Source organism: Biomphalaria glabrata, chromosome 1 (genome assembly GCF_947242115.1).
Source record: "Biomphalaria glabrata chromosome 1, xgBioGlab47.1, whole genome shotgun sequence".
Classification (NCBI taxonomy): domain Eukaryota; kingdom Metazoa; phylum Mollusca; class Gastropoda; family Planorbidae; genus Biomphalaria; species Biomphalaria glabrata.
Genome location: NC_074711.1, coordinates 6,856,433 through 6,873,197, shown reverse-complemented (window position 1 = coordinate 6,873,197; position 16,765 = coordinate 6,856,433). Strand labels below are relative to the sequence as shown.

Below are 16,765 nucleotides of genomic sequence, written 5' to 3'. Positions count from 1 at the left end.
TGTATTTAGATCTAGATTCTATGTCACAAAAATCATACGGAACCGTAGCTGTGTTCTTTCCTCTAATGGTTAACGCCCCTTAAGAGCTTCCGGTGCCAACAACTCTATCTCTTGAGATAAAAATTGAATGTAAAATACGTAACCCGAAAAAAAACATGGCATTTGGCTTATATTCTCTTATCGAAGCAGCTATCTTATGCTTAAATGCTGTGTGTATTTTGCACGAGGAAAGATTTTTAGCAAAAAGTAGACCATATTTCCTTTTCTTATTAGATCTAGACTAATCTAGAGCCTTTTATTTACTTATAACTTCATAATTTTCTTCTAGATCTAGATTATTAATGATTATATCTAGGTAAAGGTAGATCTAAGTAACTAACTTTGTCTTATCTAGTCTAGTATCTAGAAATAGATCTTGATCTAGATTAGTCATCTATGATCTAGTCATTCTAGTAATCTACTTTATCTAGAATCTACTAGATCTAGATATCATTTGATATCATTCCTAACGGTATTAAAGTTAATAATTCCTAGCTAGAGTAGACAGTAGAGACCTAGCCTAGACTTAGACTGCCTTAGCCTAGCCTTAGCCTATATATATATATATATATATTATAATAATATATGAATATGGATCTATAATGTTTTTTTTTTATATATAACTATACTAGACTATTACCTATACCCACTGTAGTCTAGTATAGAACTATACTAGACTATAGACTAGTACACATGCTATAGAGTATATCTAGAATCTAGACTAGATTGATTAACATACATGACAGTTGAAATGCATAGGATATAATAATCTTCTTTTTTGAAGTAACACCTTGTAAAGTAGAAGATAAAATAAACCTAGATCTATAATCTATAGATAGGATAGGCTAGATTTAGATATGTCTTTATTCAAAGACATTTTTACAAATCAAACAGGAACATAAAACTAAAATGCTATTTAACTTTAGTTAGGCCAATAATAGAATAAGCATCCTCTGTTTGGGATTCCTCAACTCAAGAAAACATAAAGAAACTAGAACAAATACAAAATAGAGCAGTGAGATTTATAACAAACGAATATTCAAATTTGATTAGAGTTTGTAACACCATTAGTCATTAGTTAAATCACTTTACTATAGAGACAGCAGGACAGAAAAATAAAAAGGAAAGTAGCTATAATACATAAAACATTGAACCATAATTTACAAATAAAGAAACAAAACCTAATAAAATACTCAGAAAGACAGAGGCTAATTTCTTATTCCTTAAAATCTTAGAGAACAAATTCATACTAGTGTTCCTTCTTGCCTAGTGCCATTAGAGAATGGAATGGGTTACCTAAATCAGTCAGGAAAACCAACGACTTAGACTTAGTAGAGTTTAATTCATTGATTAACATGCATGACTAGACTGACACATGAAATGCGTAGGAAGTAATTATTTTCTTTTTTTTTTAAATAATGTCTGTAAAATATAAGATAAGATAGTAGATAATAGTGATACTATTACTAATGATATCTATGTACACTCAGTATAGATCTAGATCTATAATCTGGACTAATCTAGATTTAGGTTCAATTACTAGTTTACTATATTATAGAATAATATAGATCTAGGTGTATCAAGGATTGTCCTATCCATAGTCACATGAGAACTTGTAATTTAGGGAAAAGATTGTTGAGACATAAATTGCCACAGAATAGGTCTATATAAAGGAAAAAATTTAATAAATTTTAAAATAGATCTATATCTATATTGACTATATATATTATATATATATATATATATATATATATATAATCAATATTAATATTTAAACGTAAGTTAGGAGATCTATACATAAATAATATAATATATAGATCTAGGAACTTCAACGAAAAATAAATTCATATGATCATATTGTTATGTAATTGATTTCATTAAATAGAACTTGTTTATGTTAAGTGGAAGTGATTTTTTTTTTTTTTTTTATTTATTTTTTTGTCCTCCATTGGTTTTGTATTTAATAACAAATTTTTGCCACCTGATTTAGACAATTTATTATTAAAGCACATTGAACATCGTTAGTTGTAGGCTTGCCATTTTATACAAAATGACTTTTTAGCAAGCTGTCAAAAAGGATCCTTATATTGAAGTATTCTTTGAAAACATATTGATGTTAATTAATGCTGGAACAAAAAATGTGTTTTTAAACTTAGTTTTAGTGTTTTTAAACTTTTAGTGTTTTTAAACTTTGTTTCAGTTGGCTGGGGAGCAGAGCAACATAGTGGCTTTGGTGAGGCTCCTGGAGTGAAGTCACAAATACTCAACTTGATCAGATCTATAAGGACTGTAATGAGATGTAAGTAGTTCCTAATAGTTAGTATGTTGTATCTTTAGTTTTTTACTAAAGTTATCTTAAATATAATTTAGAGGTTACTTCAAAAAATTTGATTATGTCCTATGCGTCATGCATGTTGACCAAAGACTTAAATTCTGCCAAGTCTCTGGTTTTCCTGGCTGGCTCAGGCAATCTATTCCCTGCTCTAATAGCATTAGGGAAGGAGCATTTGTACAAATTTGTCCTAGCATATGGAGTGAGGAATGTACCTTTATCTTTGTCTTTTTGTGTATTTTATTAGATTTTGTTTTTGTTTGTGATGTTTAAACATCATTGGTATGTTTATCTGAAATGCTGTTTTAATAATACAATGACTTATCTTTAGAAACATGTTGCTATTTATTTATTTCAACAGTTCCACTTATAGGCGTTAATGTTGCAACAATAATTTTGAAACTTCTCTTTGGATGACAAGAAATGAAAACGGTGATAAAATCATCAAAGACATACAAATCAAGATTTAGGTATTTCATTCACTTTGTAGTAAAAATGTATCAATTTGTTTATAAATTGACTTATAGTAAACAGTGGGGTATTAGTAATAGACTGTCTGATAGAAAACTTAAAATTGTTGAAGATGTCAAAGAATTTATGTGGAAGTCTAATATTCCTGTGTTGACTCTGCCATGTAAAAATAACATTGGCCTAATTTTTTGTGTAGGCTAAAAATGTAAATACTTGGAAATGTCAAGTAAATATGTTCTTATGTGTATTACTGACTGATTGAAATTGCTTGATGTCATTTTGGAAAGGTTGCTTATATTATGTGCCTTTTGTAGCTTGAAATCTGTTATGAATAACTGCTTAGACTTTTGACTTCATACACACCACTAAACTCACTCATTGACTGCATGTGTACATGAATGTTTATTGTACGATTCTTCTATACACCATGAGATACCATGTGAAAAATGGAAATAAATTGGTAAATATCATTAGTCTTTTTTTTTCTTTCTTGAAACTTCTTAAGTTGTTTTTTTTTTTTATCTATATAAAAACAACATATATAATCCCACTTTTTGAATAAATTGTATTAAAAGTTTTTATGATAAGTAAAAAAGCTTGTCTTGGTTGACAAACTTGAGTGTAATTTGTGTTGAAATAAAGGGACTGTTGACCCAGGCTAATAATTAAGATTTTACTTGATATGACAAATCATTAAGTTTTTATTTAGATTCACATTTGATTCTTTTTAGTGTAGATAGAGTCAAAATCTAGTCTGAGCGAAGTCTGAGTGTAATTTGTGTAGAAATAGAGGGACTGTTGACCCAGGCTAATAATTAAGATTTTACTTGATATGACAAATCATTAAGTTTTTATTTAGATTCACATTACTTTTTAGTGTAGAAATAGTCAAAATCTAGTCTGAGCGAAACTATTAAGTTTAAGGTTATGTTATAAATATTATGGTCCAGATAGCCATCCTCTCCTTGAATAAGAAACACTGGAGTGCTTCTCTTGTATAATATGGATGAATATTTTTAAGAGATATATTTAAAGAACATATTTTTGCACACGCACTCAAAAACACAAAACACTTGGTCATTGCATATCAATGTCTTTTGTTTAATTAGACATTTTATAAACAGCTCAGATGTAATTTTTTTAAAGTCTCATTTGCACAAATTTAAATGTTAAATTAAATAACAATTTTTCTTATGTCTAATACCGTACATAAAGTTCACAAACTAATGTATCCATTAGAGCTTTCATGGACTTATCTACATGCAAAAGGAATTGTTTGAAAAATCACCTGACAAGACATTCAACAAATCAAACTTGTTCTCTAATGTGACATTAAGCAAATCAACCTAGTTCTCTAATGTAGCATTTAGCAAATTAAAATTGTTCTCTAATGTGACATTCAGCAAATCAAAATTGTTCTCTAATATGACATCAACTTGTTCAACAAAATACTTTTATCTATTACATCAAGTTATCAATACGAAAAAAAATCAGAATTACAATTGATGAATGAAAGTCAAACAGTTTATTCATGTTCCTCTCTGTGGTCACTGACATCTTCTTTCTTTTCGTCATCCTCTTCACTTTCCTGACCTGAATTGACATCTTCATATTTAGATTCATTTGCAGGATGGGATTCCTCATTGTATTTCAAGGTTGTCTCCCCTGCCTCAGGCTGCTCAACAGAAGTCTCAAATCTGTTTTTTCTGCTCTCATGATCAGAACTTGAATCTTCCGAAAGTCTTGACATGTTTAAATCATCCTCTTGTAAATCAATGTCACTCATATCAATGTCTACTGTCTGATTAGAAAGAAAGAAAAATATAGTTCTTGAGTCAAACTTAGTACCGGTACACAGTATTATCACATTGCCTCTAAGATAACTAAAAAAAAAAAAAAAATTAACAATAGGAATCTGGCACGTGCACAGAAATTTTTTTTTTATACACAGCTAATTAAAGAAAGTGTGTGATTATTATAGATCTTAAACCATAAATATTGTAAATCTATGGCAATCAAATGAAATAATGACACAAAATACACAAATATGACAATTCGCCTTTGTTGTACACAACTTCCTTCTAAGTTGTTTTATCTAGGTGGGAATCCCATTCAAACTCTAAAACATTTCTTACAAGTCCAGTCTCAAACAGTACACAATCAAGTGTCCAACCATCTGCACTAATAGGATGGCAGTGTGAAGGGCTGACGTGTATCAATATTGTTCCAGAGTTACAAATGATCAAGTATTAAAATTTGATTAAAGATTTAAACTTGCGTTTGCATGGAGGTGAGAAACTGAAGTTAATTATGTACAAATGAACCCATTAAGACCTGCAGTGAAAGGATTAAGTAGGGTAGGGCCATAATGGGTTAGGGCATCATAGGAGCATGTTTTAAAAATGTTTCCAGATGAACTCAAGAATTCAATATATATTTGATGATCTAAAATCATTCACAGGGACTAATGTCTTAAAAAAACAAAACAACTTGTGTGTATTGTATATGTCTTCTTTGTTTTCTAGACATGAGATTTTGAAAGTATCATGCTGTTTTCTTCTGCAATGCCATACAGTTATACAGGCTTGCTGAGGTACTTAGGCAAATCTGAAGTGGGATAAGAACTCTAAAATAGAATGTTTGACTGTTTCATAAGAGTGGATATAAAAGCTTCCATTTTTTTATTGGTATTCCATAAATGACCTTGCTTTTTGACATTTTGACTGCTTTTTCATTTCCAATTATATAATATGCCCCTGAAGCCATTGCAGAATAACATTTTAAAATTTCCCATTATATGGTGGATTATATCAGACTAAAAGTTGTTGGCTCTTCTAGGCTTGAAGTGATGTGTGAATGCCTGATAAGTGGATTGTGAGTCTGTTGAGACAGTTATATATGATGATGCATGTGTTCTTTATCTGTAGCACATAAAGAAGAAAAAAAAAATTGATTAAAAAAAATTACCAGCCATTCAGCAGACTCCACATTATCTGCCATTTGAGCCAATCTGTTCTGAATATAGGTCAAACTTTCCTTTGCTTTATTTACACTAAAATTTGAAATATCCTGAAACATAATGAATGATAGATTTAGTACCAATGAAGATAATCAAATGCAAGGCTTAAGTAATGTCTAGTTTAAGAAACAGACTTACTGTGCTGAACATGTATATGAAATGCTTGTATTCTTCTGTCTTGCTGATTGGATGTCTGATAAACTGGCCAACTTCGGCTGACGCCTTTTCTAATGTTGATATTCCATTTTTAACTCTTGTTGCCAAAAGACGTCCAAGGGAAACAATACGCTGCTCGAAAGTCTAGAAGTACAAGATACTTTTCAGAATTTGCCAACATAAATATTTTTTTGTAAATGAAAATATTTTCAACTAATTCATTGTTCATAAATATGTTGCATAGCAAACATCAGCTAATGCTTTTAATTTCCTCTAGCGAACATAAAACCTAATTGTTGAGTGAATTCCAGAATTTAGTTAATGAGCCACTAACTGGAATCAAACCATTACCCAGTCCAACAGATTATCAGCTCAATGCTCTTACACTTAAAAACTCCTCCCTAAGTTTTTAGCAACAGTTATATAGTAGTAGAACTTTCTGAACATTAGAACATGTTAAACAATTAAAAGTTATTTATTAAATCATTTATAGATTCAATCTTAAAAATAACTTACTCCAGATGTTTCTGGTTTGTCCTGTGATTCTTCTGAAGTCTCATTGATTTTATTCCACAAATCTTCCACTTTGTCCTTAGCGGAGTTCAAATTATTCTTGGCATAATCAATCTAAAATAAGAAAAACGTTTCTGATTTTAATGTAATTCCAAAAATGTACAAGTTTATCAAAAGTGTCATTCTTAATTTTATAACCAAGTGTAAAGATATATGTCATATAATAATAAAACCATCACTCTCTACACATGTTAGTATCTTTAAAATGTATTCTGAGTTTAATGACATATCTGTAACTGACTTATCTGTAACACATACTAAAAAGAGTTTTTCGAAACAACTATTTTCAAAATGCTCTTACCAAGTCCACAGTATTGTGCAATTTCCCAACAGCTTCCATTGTTCTTAGCTTTGCCCCTTGGAAGTCCCTCATAGCCTTTTGAAACATTCGTCTTCTAAGCTTTGTACTGACAGTTTTGAAATGCACAGCCACTCTTTCAGGGCTTGGCTCCATGAGGGTCATTTGTTCAGGCCTAGCTCCTTCAATCTCATTGTTATCATCATCTTTAGCAACTGGCTCACCTAAAACAAAACAAAAAGCAATTACTAACATAAGTTTCATAAATGTATTATGAGGTTGAACACAGTGAAACTAGTATCATGATAAAGTTACATCTGAACAATACGAAAAAAAAAAAAAAGATACATACTTTGTTCAGGAATGTATCTGTCCATCAGATCATCAGCACATGATAGGGCACCATCCACTGTTTTTGTTACGAAACGGCCTGGTGGGGTCTGTAAGGTCATGGTCACTGCTCTTGTTACAGTACCAACACCAAGGTCACGAGCCCCAGTTACTAAATTACTGCCACATGTTTTAATATCGTTTACCTGGTAAAAAAAAAACAAAATTACAATAATGCACTGATACTGTTTAAAACTAAAAATACTAAAGCATCTGTTTATAAGACAATAACATATATATATACAATTATTTTAATGCTACAGAGGAGGGAGGGGGGTAAAGTTACCTTTTTCTTTCCAGAATTTACAACTCCTTGGGCATAAGTGACCACAGGCTTGACTTTACCAACAACTGGCTGGACATAGTCCAAGCATGCATCTTTCAACTTTAAAAAAAAAAATACAACTTAAACTATAAAACAAGAAAAACATTTAAATATATTTTTTTTTTTAAAAGACATTACCCCTGTCACAGATAAAATAGTTAACTTATTGTAACTTATTGTACTCTGGTGAATTTTGAGCGTTAAATTGTAAATAGTGAACACTGTATGACCAAAAGTAAGGTCATATGAGAGATAAAAAAGAGCTAGTTGTAGCAGTAAAATTGGTAAAATGACTTGATGTAACATTAACAAGTTAGTTTCTAGTCAGTTGTTGTAGCAAGTTTTCTGATCAAGTAGAAGCTATGTAACAAATAAGTTAAAGTCTTTAATAAGTTGATGAAATAAGCTTTGTGAAGTCAAGTAGTGTTTTTTCCCAGATGGTTCCATGAAATTGAACAGAGGTATTGTGCTAAAATGAAAATTAGCATATATCAAATGTCACTTATGGGTCTTAGCAGTCATGAAAAGTTCTGCATGCTTTATAATTTGAGGATTGAAAGACATTGCCTTTTTAAATATAATTTATATTATATATAAGGATTTGATTGGAAAACTCTTAGCAATGAAGGAAAGTTTTTTTAACTGAGATGCTATAGCAACTGTTAAATATATTACATTTCTTTAGAAGTGTTATATTTAAAAATACATGTAAGCAAGTGATTCAAGACGGTCTGTTCCACAGAATTCGAAAATAGCAGAAACGAAGTCATAAAACTAACCTCATTAGTTGGTTGCTTGATTACAGGATACTTGGCTTCTATATCCTCTAACCTGGCACAGGCATATGTGTTGACACTGTCAACTGTAATAAATATAGTTTTGATAAAAAAACTAAAAGACATTCTCAAAATATTTTAATGAATACAAAAATAACGTCTTAAACCTTGACAAATAGTACAGTTTTCTCTATTAGTTGTAAACTATGGTAAAGCGAATATGTCTCTGTTCACTTTATTAAGAATCTTCTTCTAGATTGGCTTTTTTTTGCCATGACTGAGTATCATAATGTTCTCAGCTGCTATGTCATACAAGGTTTTGGTTATAATGAGTTAATGAGATAATAGGGTATAGTTATAATGTTTTTTGTTTGGTGTAATGCACAAATTGTAAGACAAATTTCCATACGGACAATAAAGATTATTATTATTATTATTATTATCTACAGTGACTCAATGTATTCTAAAAGAAAATGTTTTGTAACAGTGCCTGTGAGTTTTTTTTCTATTTAGATGTTTATTTTTGTGTACATATCTTGAGCTCTAATGCCCATTGGTTGGTCTTTTTTCCAAATTGTTTGTTCACTGTTTATAAAAAAAAAAAGTTAGACTGTTGCTGAAATAATTGTAATAAATGTAGGTGTGTGTGTGTGCAAGCATGTGTGTATGTGTGAGGGAATGACTGACATGGTATATTAAGCAGAAGACAGAATGGGTGAATAGTTGTATATTTCTGTTACTTTGAGAAATCAAAATTCACTGAAATAGATTATCAAAATAAATCAAACGGTAGAAAGGAAATAGAATATTCAGCATTCTTTAAAAGCTCTATTCACCATAGCTACCTCAAGCAACATCTATTTCTGTAACCCACGGTTATTAACGGTGTCATGGGGCTAGCAAAACAAACATCAGCCTTTTCATTTTTTCAACTAAAGTCTGGTACCCATTAGAGCTGGGTGGAGTCCCCGAAATAAAAATTCCCAGGACCCCTAGGTTTGGATCCAAGCCCTTTACCATTTAGCCACCACCTCCAAATAAAACCCCACTGTAACAGTAATTTTTAAATAAGGCAGTTTGTCACTCTGTAAATCTTAAATGTGATACAATAAATAAATGTTTACATACTTTGTGCTTTGTAGTTAGTCACTACAGGGCTAGTGATTTCTACTGCTTTCTTGATACCACTCTCAGCCGCATTCAATGTCAACTTGGTCAGGTTGTTAAACTCCTTCACTTTGGAGTAGCAATTGACAGCTGTGGTCCAACCATCATTTATTACAGGGATTTCTCCCAACTTCACGAAAATTGTCTCGTCACTAGGCATTTTGGATTCTGTGATGATAGAAAGTACTACAATTACTACAGTTAACAATGAAATAGATAAGATTAGAATGACACTAAAAACTGTATGAATAGACCTGTACAGCTTCTATTACTACATAGGAGGGATTACAATCATGACCATGAGCTGCTAGAAACAGTAAAAGGTCCTCTCAGTTATCCAGTATGTGAAAGCAACTATATAATGCTTTTAATTAAAATATTTTTGTTTTAAATTGTGGGGCATTTATCTTAGCAATGTAGATGTGAATCTAATTTGGGAAGGACAATATATACGAATGAATAGTGTAGATAGATCTAGTTTTAAGATTGTTTTTCAGCACTCACCATAACTTCAGATACAATCTACTTTTTATCTAGGTCTAGTCTTGATCTAAATATTGATTGTGTCTTAGAAAACCTATGGTCACTATTAGAATATTTAAATATTAGATTAGAATATTATTGATCGTATTTTAGGCATTGTTGATTGTATTACCTCCTACTGGCTACTCCCAGGGACAGCCCTAGCAATTGCAGGGCCCTATGCGAAAAGGATTGTGCGAGGCCTAGTCTGGGTAGGGATTTAGCATAATGTCAAAATTAAGATTTTTTAAGTTAGAAAATACATTCGTCTTTGCAATAAATTTTCATGAAATGAAAGCTCACAAAGCTGTTTATTTTTTTTTTTTTTACCCCAAAAAATGACAATCTTGTCCATTTTTAAGGAGATTTTTATAATTTCAGGAGATTTCCTGGAGGCCCTTGAAAATCAGGAGCCGCGGAAAACCTGTTATTATATATGTTATAATGGTTTAATCTAATAACTTACACTTATAATTAGCGCGGGGCCATGAAAGCGTGGGGCCCACTGCGACCGCATAGGTTGCAGTGGCCTAAGGCTAAGGCCGGCCCTGGCTACTTTTAAAAATACCTACTACTCTTTTAAGTCTAAGTTACTAGTTAGGGCCTGAAGCATTTCAGCCATTTCACATGTGACATTCAGTTCAGCATTTTAAGGTAACCACATTTCATGTGTCTTGTACTTGTAGACTAGTGTCTAACTATTTAATTATAATGTAGACATCTAGATCTACACATGTGACATGTGTCTTGTACTTGTAGTGTCTAACTATTTAATTATTATTAGATCTATATTCTATAATGTTGAAATGTAGATCTAGAATCTAGATTATTAATGTAGGTCGTAGCCAATATATTTTTATTTGAAATTACTATAAATTAGATCTACTCATCTAGACTACCTAGTACCTATACTTATTTAAGTCTAAGTTATTTGTCTTATTACTATAATATATAGTTATACATTATAATATAGAATATAGTCTAGTATAATAAGTATATACTATCTAGAACAATCTTCTAACTTACTCAGTTTGTACCAATGATATTTTCGCTGTTTATCAGTTGATCTGAGAAATAATGAAATGAACCTGCAGTTTTATTCTTCGGTCTGTCAACAGACAAATGATAAGCTTTCATACGTAATAACAACAGGAAGTAGCTTCTATTAATAGAGTAAACGACGAAATGGAATATTCTAAGGTAAGGTAGGGTCAGTCTAAAGTCCAAAGTTCACTTCTACATTCACGTGATCATTGTTTTTATTTTGTTTTTTAATGGTCGAGACTAATCCCTATCCCATGATTCCCATACGATTTTATTTGAATTTATTTTCAAAAATAGTTTTACTTGCTGTGAGTTTAAATAACAGGTCTTAATCAGTTAAAATCAAATACTAAAATGGATTGCGGATGGTTAAACACATCAGAAGTAGAAAAATGTGAAAATGCTTCAGCGCCTGGTGATTAACATAGGCTTACAGACGCCCAAACTGCAGTTGTATCTCAAGGATGGCATCCGAGAAGCAGTGTATCAAGGATGGCATTCGAGAAGCAAAGTGAAAAGATCGACTCTAGAGACGTAGCCTAAAATGCCACAGACTGCAAGATAAATCAATGTCTGCCTGGTCGTGTCGTCATCCCATATGACGTCCAAAGTGTGACTTAAACTCTGCTAAGTTTTTTGGATTTCCTGACTGAGTAAAGCAACGCATTCCATGTTCTATGCTGCTAGCGAATACGGAGCACCTGTACGAATGAAAAGTCGAATTTGTCTTAGCATATGGAATAAGAAATGTGCCTTTATATATGTGTCTTTCTGATAATTTTATTGTTTTTGTATTTGTAAATTATGGTCCAGTGTTTTATGTATTATTGTTACTTTACTTTTTAGTCTTCTGTCCTGAAGAGTTTCTAAATTAGTGACTTTACTAATGGTCTTTTTCTAATCCAGTGATGCCCAACCTAATTCAATCTGCGGGCCATTTTAATTTCCAACACTAGTGTTGCGAGCCATATGATGGAAAAGATACAAAAACAATGAAATTGACCTGAAACTATTTTATTTCAAACCCGAGGATCTAGTACTTTCATTAAATTATTGGGGGATTTGAATTTTCTCTTTACACTTAAAAAAAAAAAAATGGCGTAAGTTCTGTTCATATTTTGTTGTTCTTTTTTTTTAAACAGCCACACTTTCTTTATAAAAACAAACATGTTGGCTAGTAATGGTATTATGTTCTACAAAAAAAGTAAAGATCCGTTCACTTTTCCTAGTAGATTCTTAGTACTATTTCATGAACGCACAAACGTTAAATGCCTTGGTAGTAATCCATTAATAAAAAGTGAAGGCCCTAACGTAGGTAAAGATAAATTCTGAACATTTTTTTTAGGGGGAGGGGGGATTTTCTATATTTTTGTGCCGACGTTTCGGCAGGCCGGATGGAAGCAAGTCGCGGGAAGGATCTGGCCCGCGGGCCGTATTTTGGGCATCACTGTAAAAATCTAATCAAATGTTAATAGGCTATCCATGGGCTATTCATGTAGGCAATGGAGTGGGGCGATATTAAGGCGGTATTTGTAATCATAACAAATTCCCATATGGATCAATAAAGCAGTCTAGGTCTTTTCAGTGAACAAAAACAAAATCTCAATGTAGGCTAGTTATAAATCTATATTTGATCAAGCGAACACCACTTTATTAGCATTATTATTTCAAAGATTACATTGATCAGATACCGGTAAGTGGTTTTAATGAAAAAAGAATATTGTATTCTTCGTCAGTGGCACTGGCGGATCCAGGGGGGGGGGGCGGTAGGGGCGATCGCCCCCCCCCCCCCACTCGGCCGACCCCCCCCGGGGGGGGGGCGGACGAACTTTAGTATAGGATTCACACAATTTGTATACGAATTTATTACTTATGTTAAAAATATATACTAATTATTTATATTTCAACCTATTTTTAGATTATTTCGCCCCCCCCCCTCTAGCATGTTGGCCGATTTGGTGGGGTCGGAGGGGGCGATGGTATCAATCCCGCCCCCCCCCCCTACACTTTCGAGTGGGGGGGGCGGTCCAATTCATTGGTAGAAATCACAGCCTGCTAACAAAATCAATTAAATATATATATTCTTGTAACTTGTTATTGATATTTTAACCAATCTTTATATTATGTCGTTCCCTGTTTGCCGATTGGTGGGTGGGGGGGGGGGACGAATACCTATTCTGCCCTTCCCACCTAAACCCTTTGAGTGGGGGGGGGGGCGGTCCGTTTTTATGGAGAAATCATAGTTTGTGAACAAAATTAGTTGAATTAATATATACATTTTATATTATGTCGCTCCCTTTCTGGTATTTTGGCCGATTCGGTGGGGTGAGGGGGGGGCGATTGCATGTACTGCCCTCCCCACTCTAGCCCTCTGAGTGCTTGGGGGGCGGTCCTACTTTTGTGGAGAATCATAGTTTGTGAATAAAATTAGTTGAATATCTATATAATATAAACTACGTATTGATATGTGACCCATTGTAAATATGTCGTACCACACTCTAATCTCAAATTGTATCATTAGTAAATTTAAATGAAAAAGGGTTGTACCAGGTGGGAGGGGCGATACATGCAATCGCATTTCCCCCATCGGACAAATCAATACTTTTTCTTTTTGTATTATAGTTAAGAAATTACAAAATAAAAAAAATCTGTCACTAATATAATTTATATATACTATAAATTAAATTCTTATATCGAGTCGCCCCATACCTATTCTTTAATGCCAAATGCAATCTTTAGCAGAAATTAGTAATAGAGCGAGGATTAATTGTTTTCGCTCTACCGCCATTCCCATTTCCAGACAGAGTTTTTGTAATTTCACATGAAGTTATCATAAGAATTTTAAGAAAGACTTTGCATTGGAAAAGTTAGAATTCAAACGAAATTTTTCAGTATAAGAGTCATGATTGAGATGAGTTCTAAACTCAAATAACGTTTTCATAGTCGCCTTTTCCCAACCTTTACTCAATCTGATATTTTTCTAGCTAAATAAATTTGGAACTATTACTCACAATTTGAATACTATTTATCGAATAAGTTTTTTTTTCGGCGGCGATCCACAAAGCAAAAATCTAAATACGTGAGGTATCCTATCTTTTCAAGGAACAAATCGGTTTTATTTGCAATGTATTATGGGCCTATAAATTCAAATTAGAATATTTTTCAAGTACAACATTATTCGAAAGGTCGTTTTTTAATAGTATGAATAATGAGCTTCAGGTCAGGAGAATGCGTTTCTGCAGTGAAGAATGCAAGAAAACGCTTTTGGCGTCGGTGCTTCGCCCCGAACTCCATTTATGTAATGAGTTGTAGATGTCAGGAGAATGCGTTTCTGCAGAGAAGAATGCAAGAAAACGCTTTTGGCGTCGTGGCTTCGCCCCGAACTCCATTTATGGGTAATGAGTTGTAGATGTCAGGAGAATGCGTTTCTGCAGAGAAGAATGCAAGAAAACGCTTTTGGCGTCGGGGCTTCGCCCCGAACTTCATTTATGGGTAATGAGTTGTAGATATCAGGAGAATGCGTTTCTGCAATGAAGAATGCAAGAAAACGCTTTTGGCGTCGGGGCTTCGCCCCGAACTACATTGTGAAGAATGAGCTGTACTTGTCAGGAGAATGCGTTTCTGCAGTGAAAAAAGCAAGAAAACGCTTTTGTCGCTCCATTAATAAATAATGAGCTGTAGATGTCAGGAGAATGCGTTTCTGCAATGAAGAATTCTAGGAAACGCTTTTGTCCATTAATAAATAATGAGCTGTAGATGTCAGGAGAATGCGTTTCTGCAATGAAGAATTCTAGGAAATGCTTTTGGCGTCGGGGCTTCGTCCCGAACTCCATTGGTGAATAATGAGCTGTACTTGTCAGGAGAATGCGTTTCTGCAATGAAGAATGCAAGAAAATGCTTTTGGCGTCGGGGCTTCGCCCCGAACTCCATTGATGAATAATGAGCTGTAGATGTCAGGAGAATGCGTTTCTGCAATGAAGAATGCTAGAAAATGCTTTTGGCGTCGGGGCTTCGCCCCGAACTCCATTGATGAATAATGAGCTGTAGATGTCAGGAGAATGCGTTTCTGCAATGAAGAATGCTAGAAAATGCTTTTGGCGTCGGGGCTTCGCCCCGAACTCCATTGATGAATAATGAGCTGCAGATGTCAAGAGAATACGTTTCTACAGTGAAAAAAGCAAGGAAACGCTTTTGTCGTCGGGGCTTCGCCCCGAACTTCACCAGAAAACCTTATAGCGCTGCCCCAGTTGTTTTGTTTTTCGCCGAAGGTTGAGAAATGCTTCTTTTTTTATTCCTATATATATATATATATGTGTGTGTGTGTGTGTGTTTGTGTGTGTGTGTGCGTGCGTGCGCGCTGTATGCACGTTTATGCGTAAGGTTAGGGTTTACTGGGCGTTAGGGTTAGGGTTTGGAAAAAAATCGCCCCCCCCCCCACTCCAAAGTTCTGGATCCGCTAGTGGTCAGTGGTTTGTACTATTATATATGGTTGTGAAAGTTGGACACAAAACGCTGAGGCTGAAAGAAGAATTCAAGCCTTTGAGAGTAAATACTACAGAAAAATGCTGGGTGTCATCAGGAAAAGAGAACAAATGAGTTTGTACTCTTACACGTTAACACTCTGGTTAGCTAAAAGGTGGAACTCTTCATTACTGTGAAGAGACGAAAGCTGAGCTGGTTCGGTCACATGACTCACTGTCAAAAGACTCAGTGTAAGGAGCACGAAGCAAGGATCATCCAACAACATTAAAGAAATGGGCCGGCCTCACTCTTGATATTTTTTTTAAAGTGGATGTATTTGTTTTTGCGGACCATCACAGTACACACACACACACACACACACACATATATATAGTTCGTCTATCGTGGTTCGATGATAAACACTTTTGTCATCCAGGGGACGGAGGGTTATGCTCTGGGGTTTTGTGCCTCCTCATGTGGCTGGTGAGACATGTGTGAGCCTGGAATGTTCGGCTGCACACTAAGCAGGTTATTCCAGCTGGAGCTAATGTCATTGGTCTTGTTTTTTTTATCTGACGCTTTTCTTCTGCCAGCGCTTTTCTCTTGTCCTCTGCATTTTGTGCGCTACTTGTCACAGCGCGACTCCATGATATATGCTCTATTATGTGCTTCTGTCTCCCAGGTGGCCGTGTCAATGCTGAAGGCTTTCAGGGAAGCTTTGAGGGTTTACCTGAAGCGTTTTCTTTGTACTTCTTGTGAGCGCTTCCCTTAATTGGCCATACAGGAGTTGTTTAGGAATGCAGGAGTCTTCCATTCTGCTGATGTGGCCTGCCCATCGCAGCTGGGACTGCATTAGGATTTTGTGAATGCGTTGCAGTCTTTGAAGGACTTCAGTATCAGGTATTTTTTCTTGCCATTTAACAGTCAGTATTTTTCTGAGACCGATCCTGTGGAAGTGGTTCAGTTTTTTGTGTGTGCATGTTTTCTATAAACAGTACACTTAAGACAAACGTCAAGAGACAGATGAGAAGTGGTTTCATTTTCTAAGTAGGATCTTTTATACAGTTTGCGCAAGAGGCGCGCCATGCCCGTGCAAGAAAACAACTCAAAAGGAACATTCAAAGACGTCAGTGTAATACCGCAGTCTTTTTCAAGTCGGAATAGTTACAAATCTTCAGAGTGCCGTACCATC

The 16,765-nt window shown here is 34.1% G+C and overlaps 2 protein-coding genes across 2 annotated transcripts; one reads left to right on the top strand and one right to left on the bottom strand.

Annotated features, from left to right (window-relative positions):
- The first annotated feature begins 13 nt into the window (after positions 1–13).
- LOC129924466 (immediate early response 3-interacting protein 1-like) lies at positions 14–3,312 on the top strand. The gene is made up of 3 exons (XM_056018969.1): positions 14–246; positions 2,240–2,338; positions 2,733–3,312. Exons 1-3 carry the CDS (start codon positions 156–158, stop codon positions 2,786–2,788), a joined length of 246 nt encoding a protein of 81 aa, XP_055874944.1. The 5' UTR covers positions 14–155; the 3' UTR covers positions 2,789–3,312.
- Positions 3,313–3,919: 607 nt separating this feature from the next.
- On the bottom strand, positions 3,920–11,253 carry LOC106062251 (perilipin-2-like). The gene is made up of 10 exons (XM_056018961.1): positions 11,095–11,253; positions 9,508–9,714; positions 8,383–8,465; positions 7,565–7,663; positions 7,241–7,424; positions 6,892–7,112; positions 6,534–6,644; positions 6,000–6,161; positions 5,810–5,911; positions 3,920–4,643 (listed from the first exon to the last, which is right to left on the bottom strand). The coding sequence occupies exons 2-10, from the start codon at positions 9,704–9,706 to the stop codon at positions 4,368–4,370; spliced, it is 1,437 nt and encodes a 478-aa protein (XP_055874936.1). The 5' UTR covers positions 9,707–9,714; positions 11,095–11,253; the 3' UTR covers positions 3,920–4,367.
- Positions 11,254–16,765: the final 5,512 nt, after the last annotated feature.

Coding starts and splice junctions, on each gene's coding strand:
- LOC106062251 (XM_056018961.1), bottom strand. CDS start 9,706: ATGCCTAGTGACGAGACAATTTTCGTGAAGTTGGGAGAAATCCCTGTA. Junction 7,113..7,240: donor CAGATACATTCCTGAACAAA/GTATGTATCTTT, acceptor GTTTTGTTTTAG/GTGAGCCAGTTGCTAAAGAT. Junction 6,162..6,533: donor ACAAACCAGAAACATCTGGA/GTAAGTTATTTT, acceptor TTGTACTTCTAG/ACTTTCGAGCAGCGTATTGT.
- LOC129924466 (XM_056018969.1), top strand. CDS start 156: ATGGCATTTGGCTTATATTCTCTTATCGAAGCAGCTATCTTATGCTTA. Junction 247..2,239: donor GGAAAGATTTTTAGCAAAAA/GTAGACCATATT, acceptor ACTTTGTTTCAG/TTGGCTGGGGAGCAGAGCAA. Junction 2,339..2,732: donor TATAAGGACTGTAATGAGAT/GTAAGTAGTTCC, acceptor TTATTTCAACAG/TTCCACTTATAGGCGTTAAT.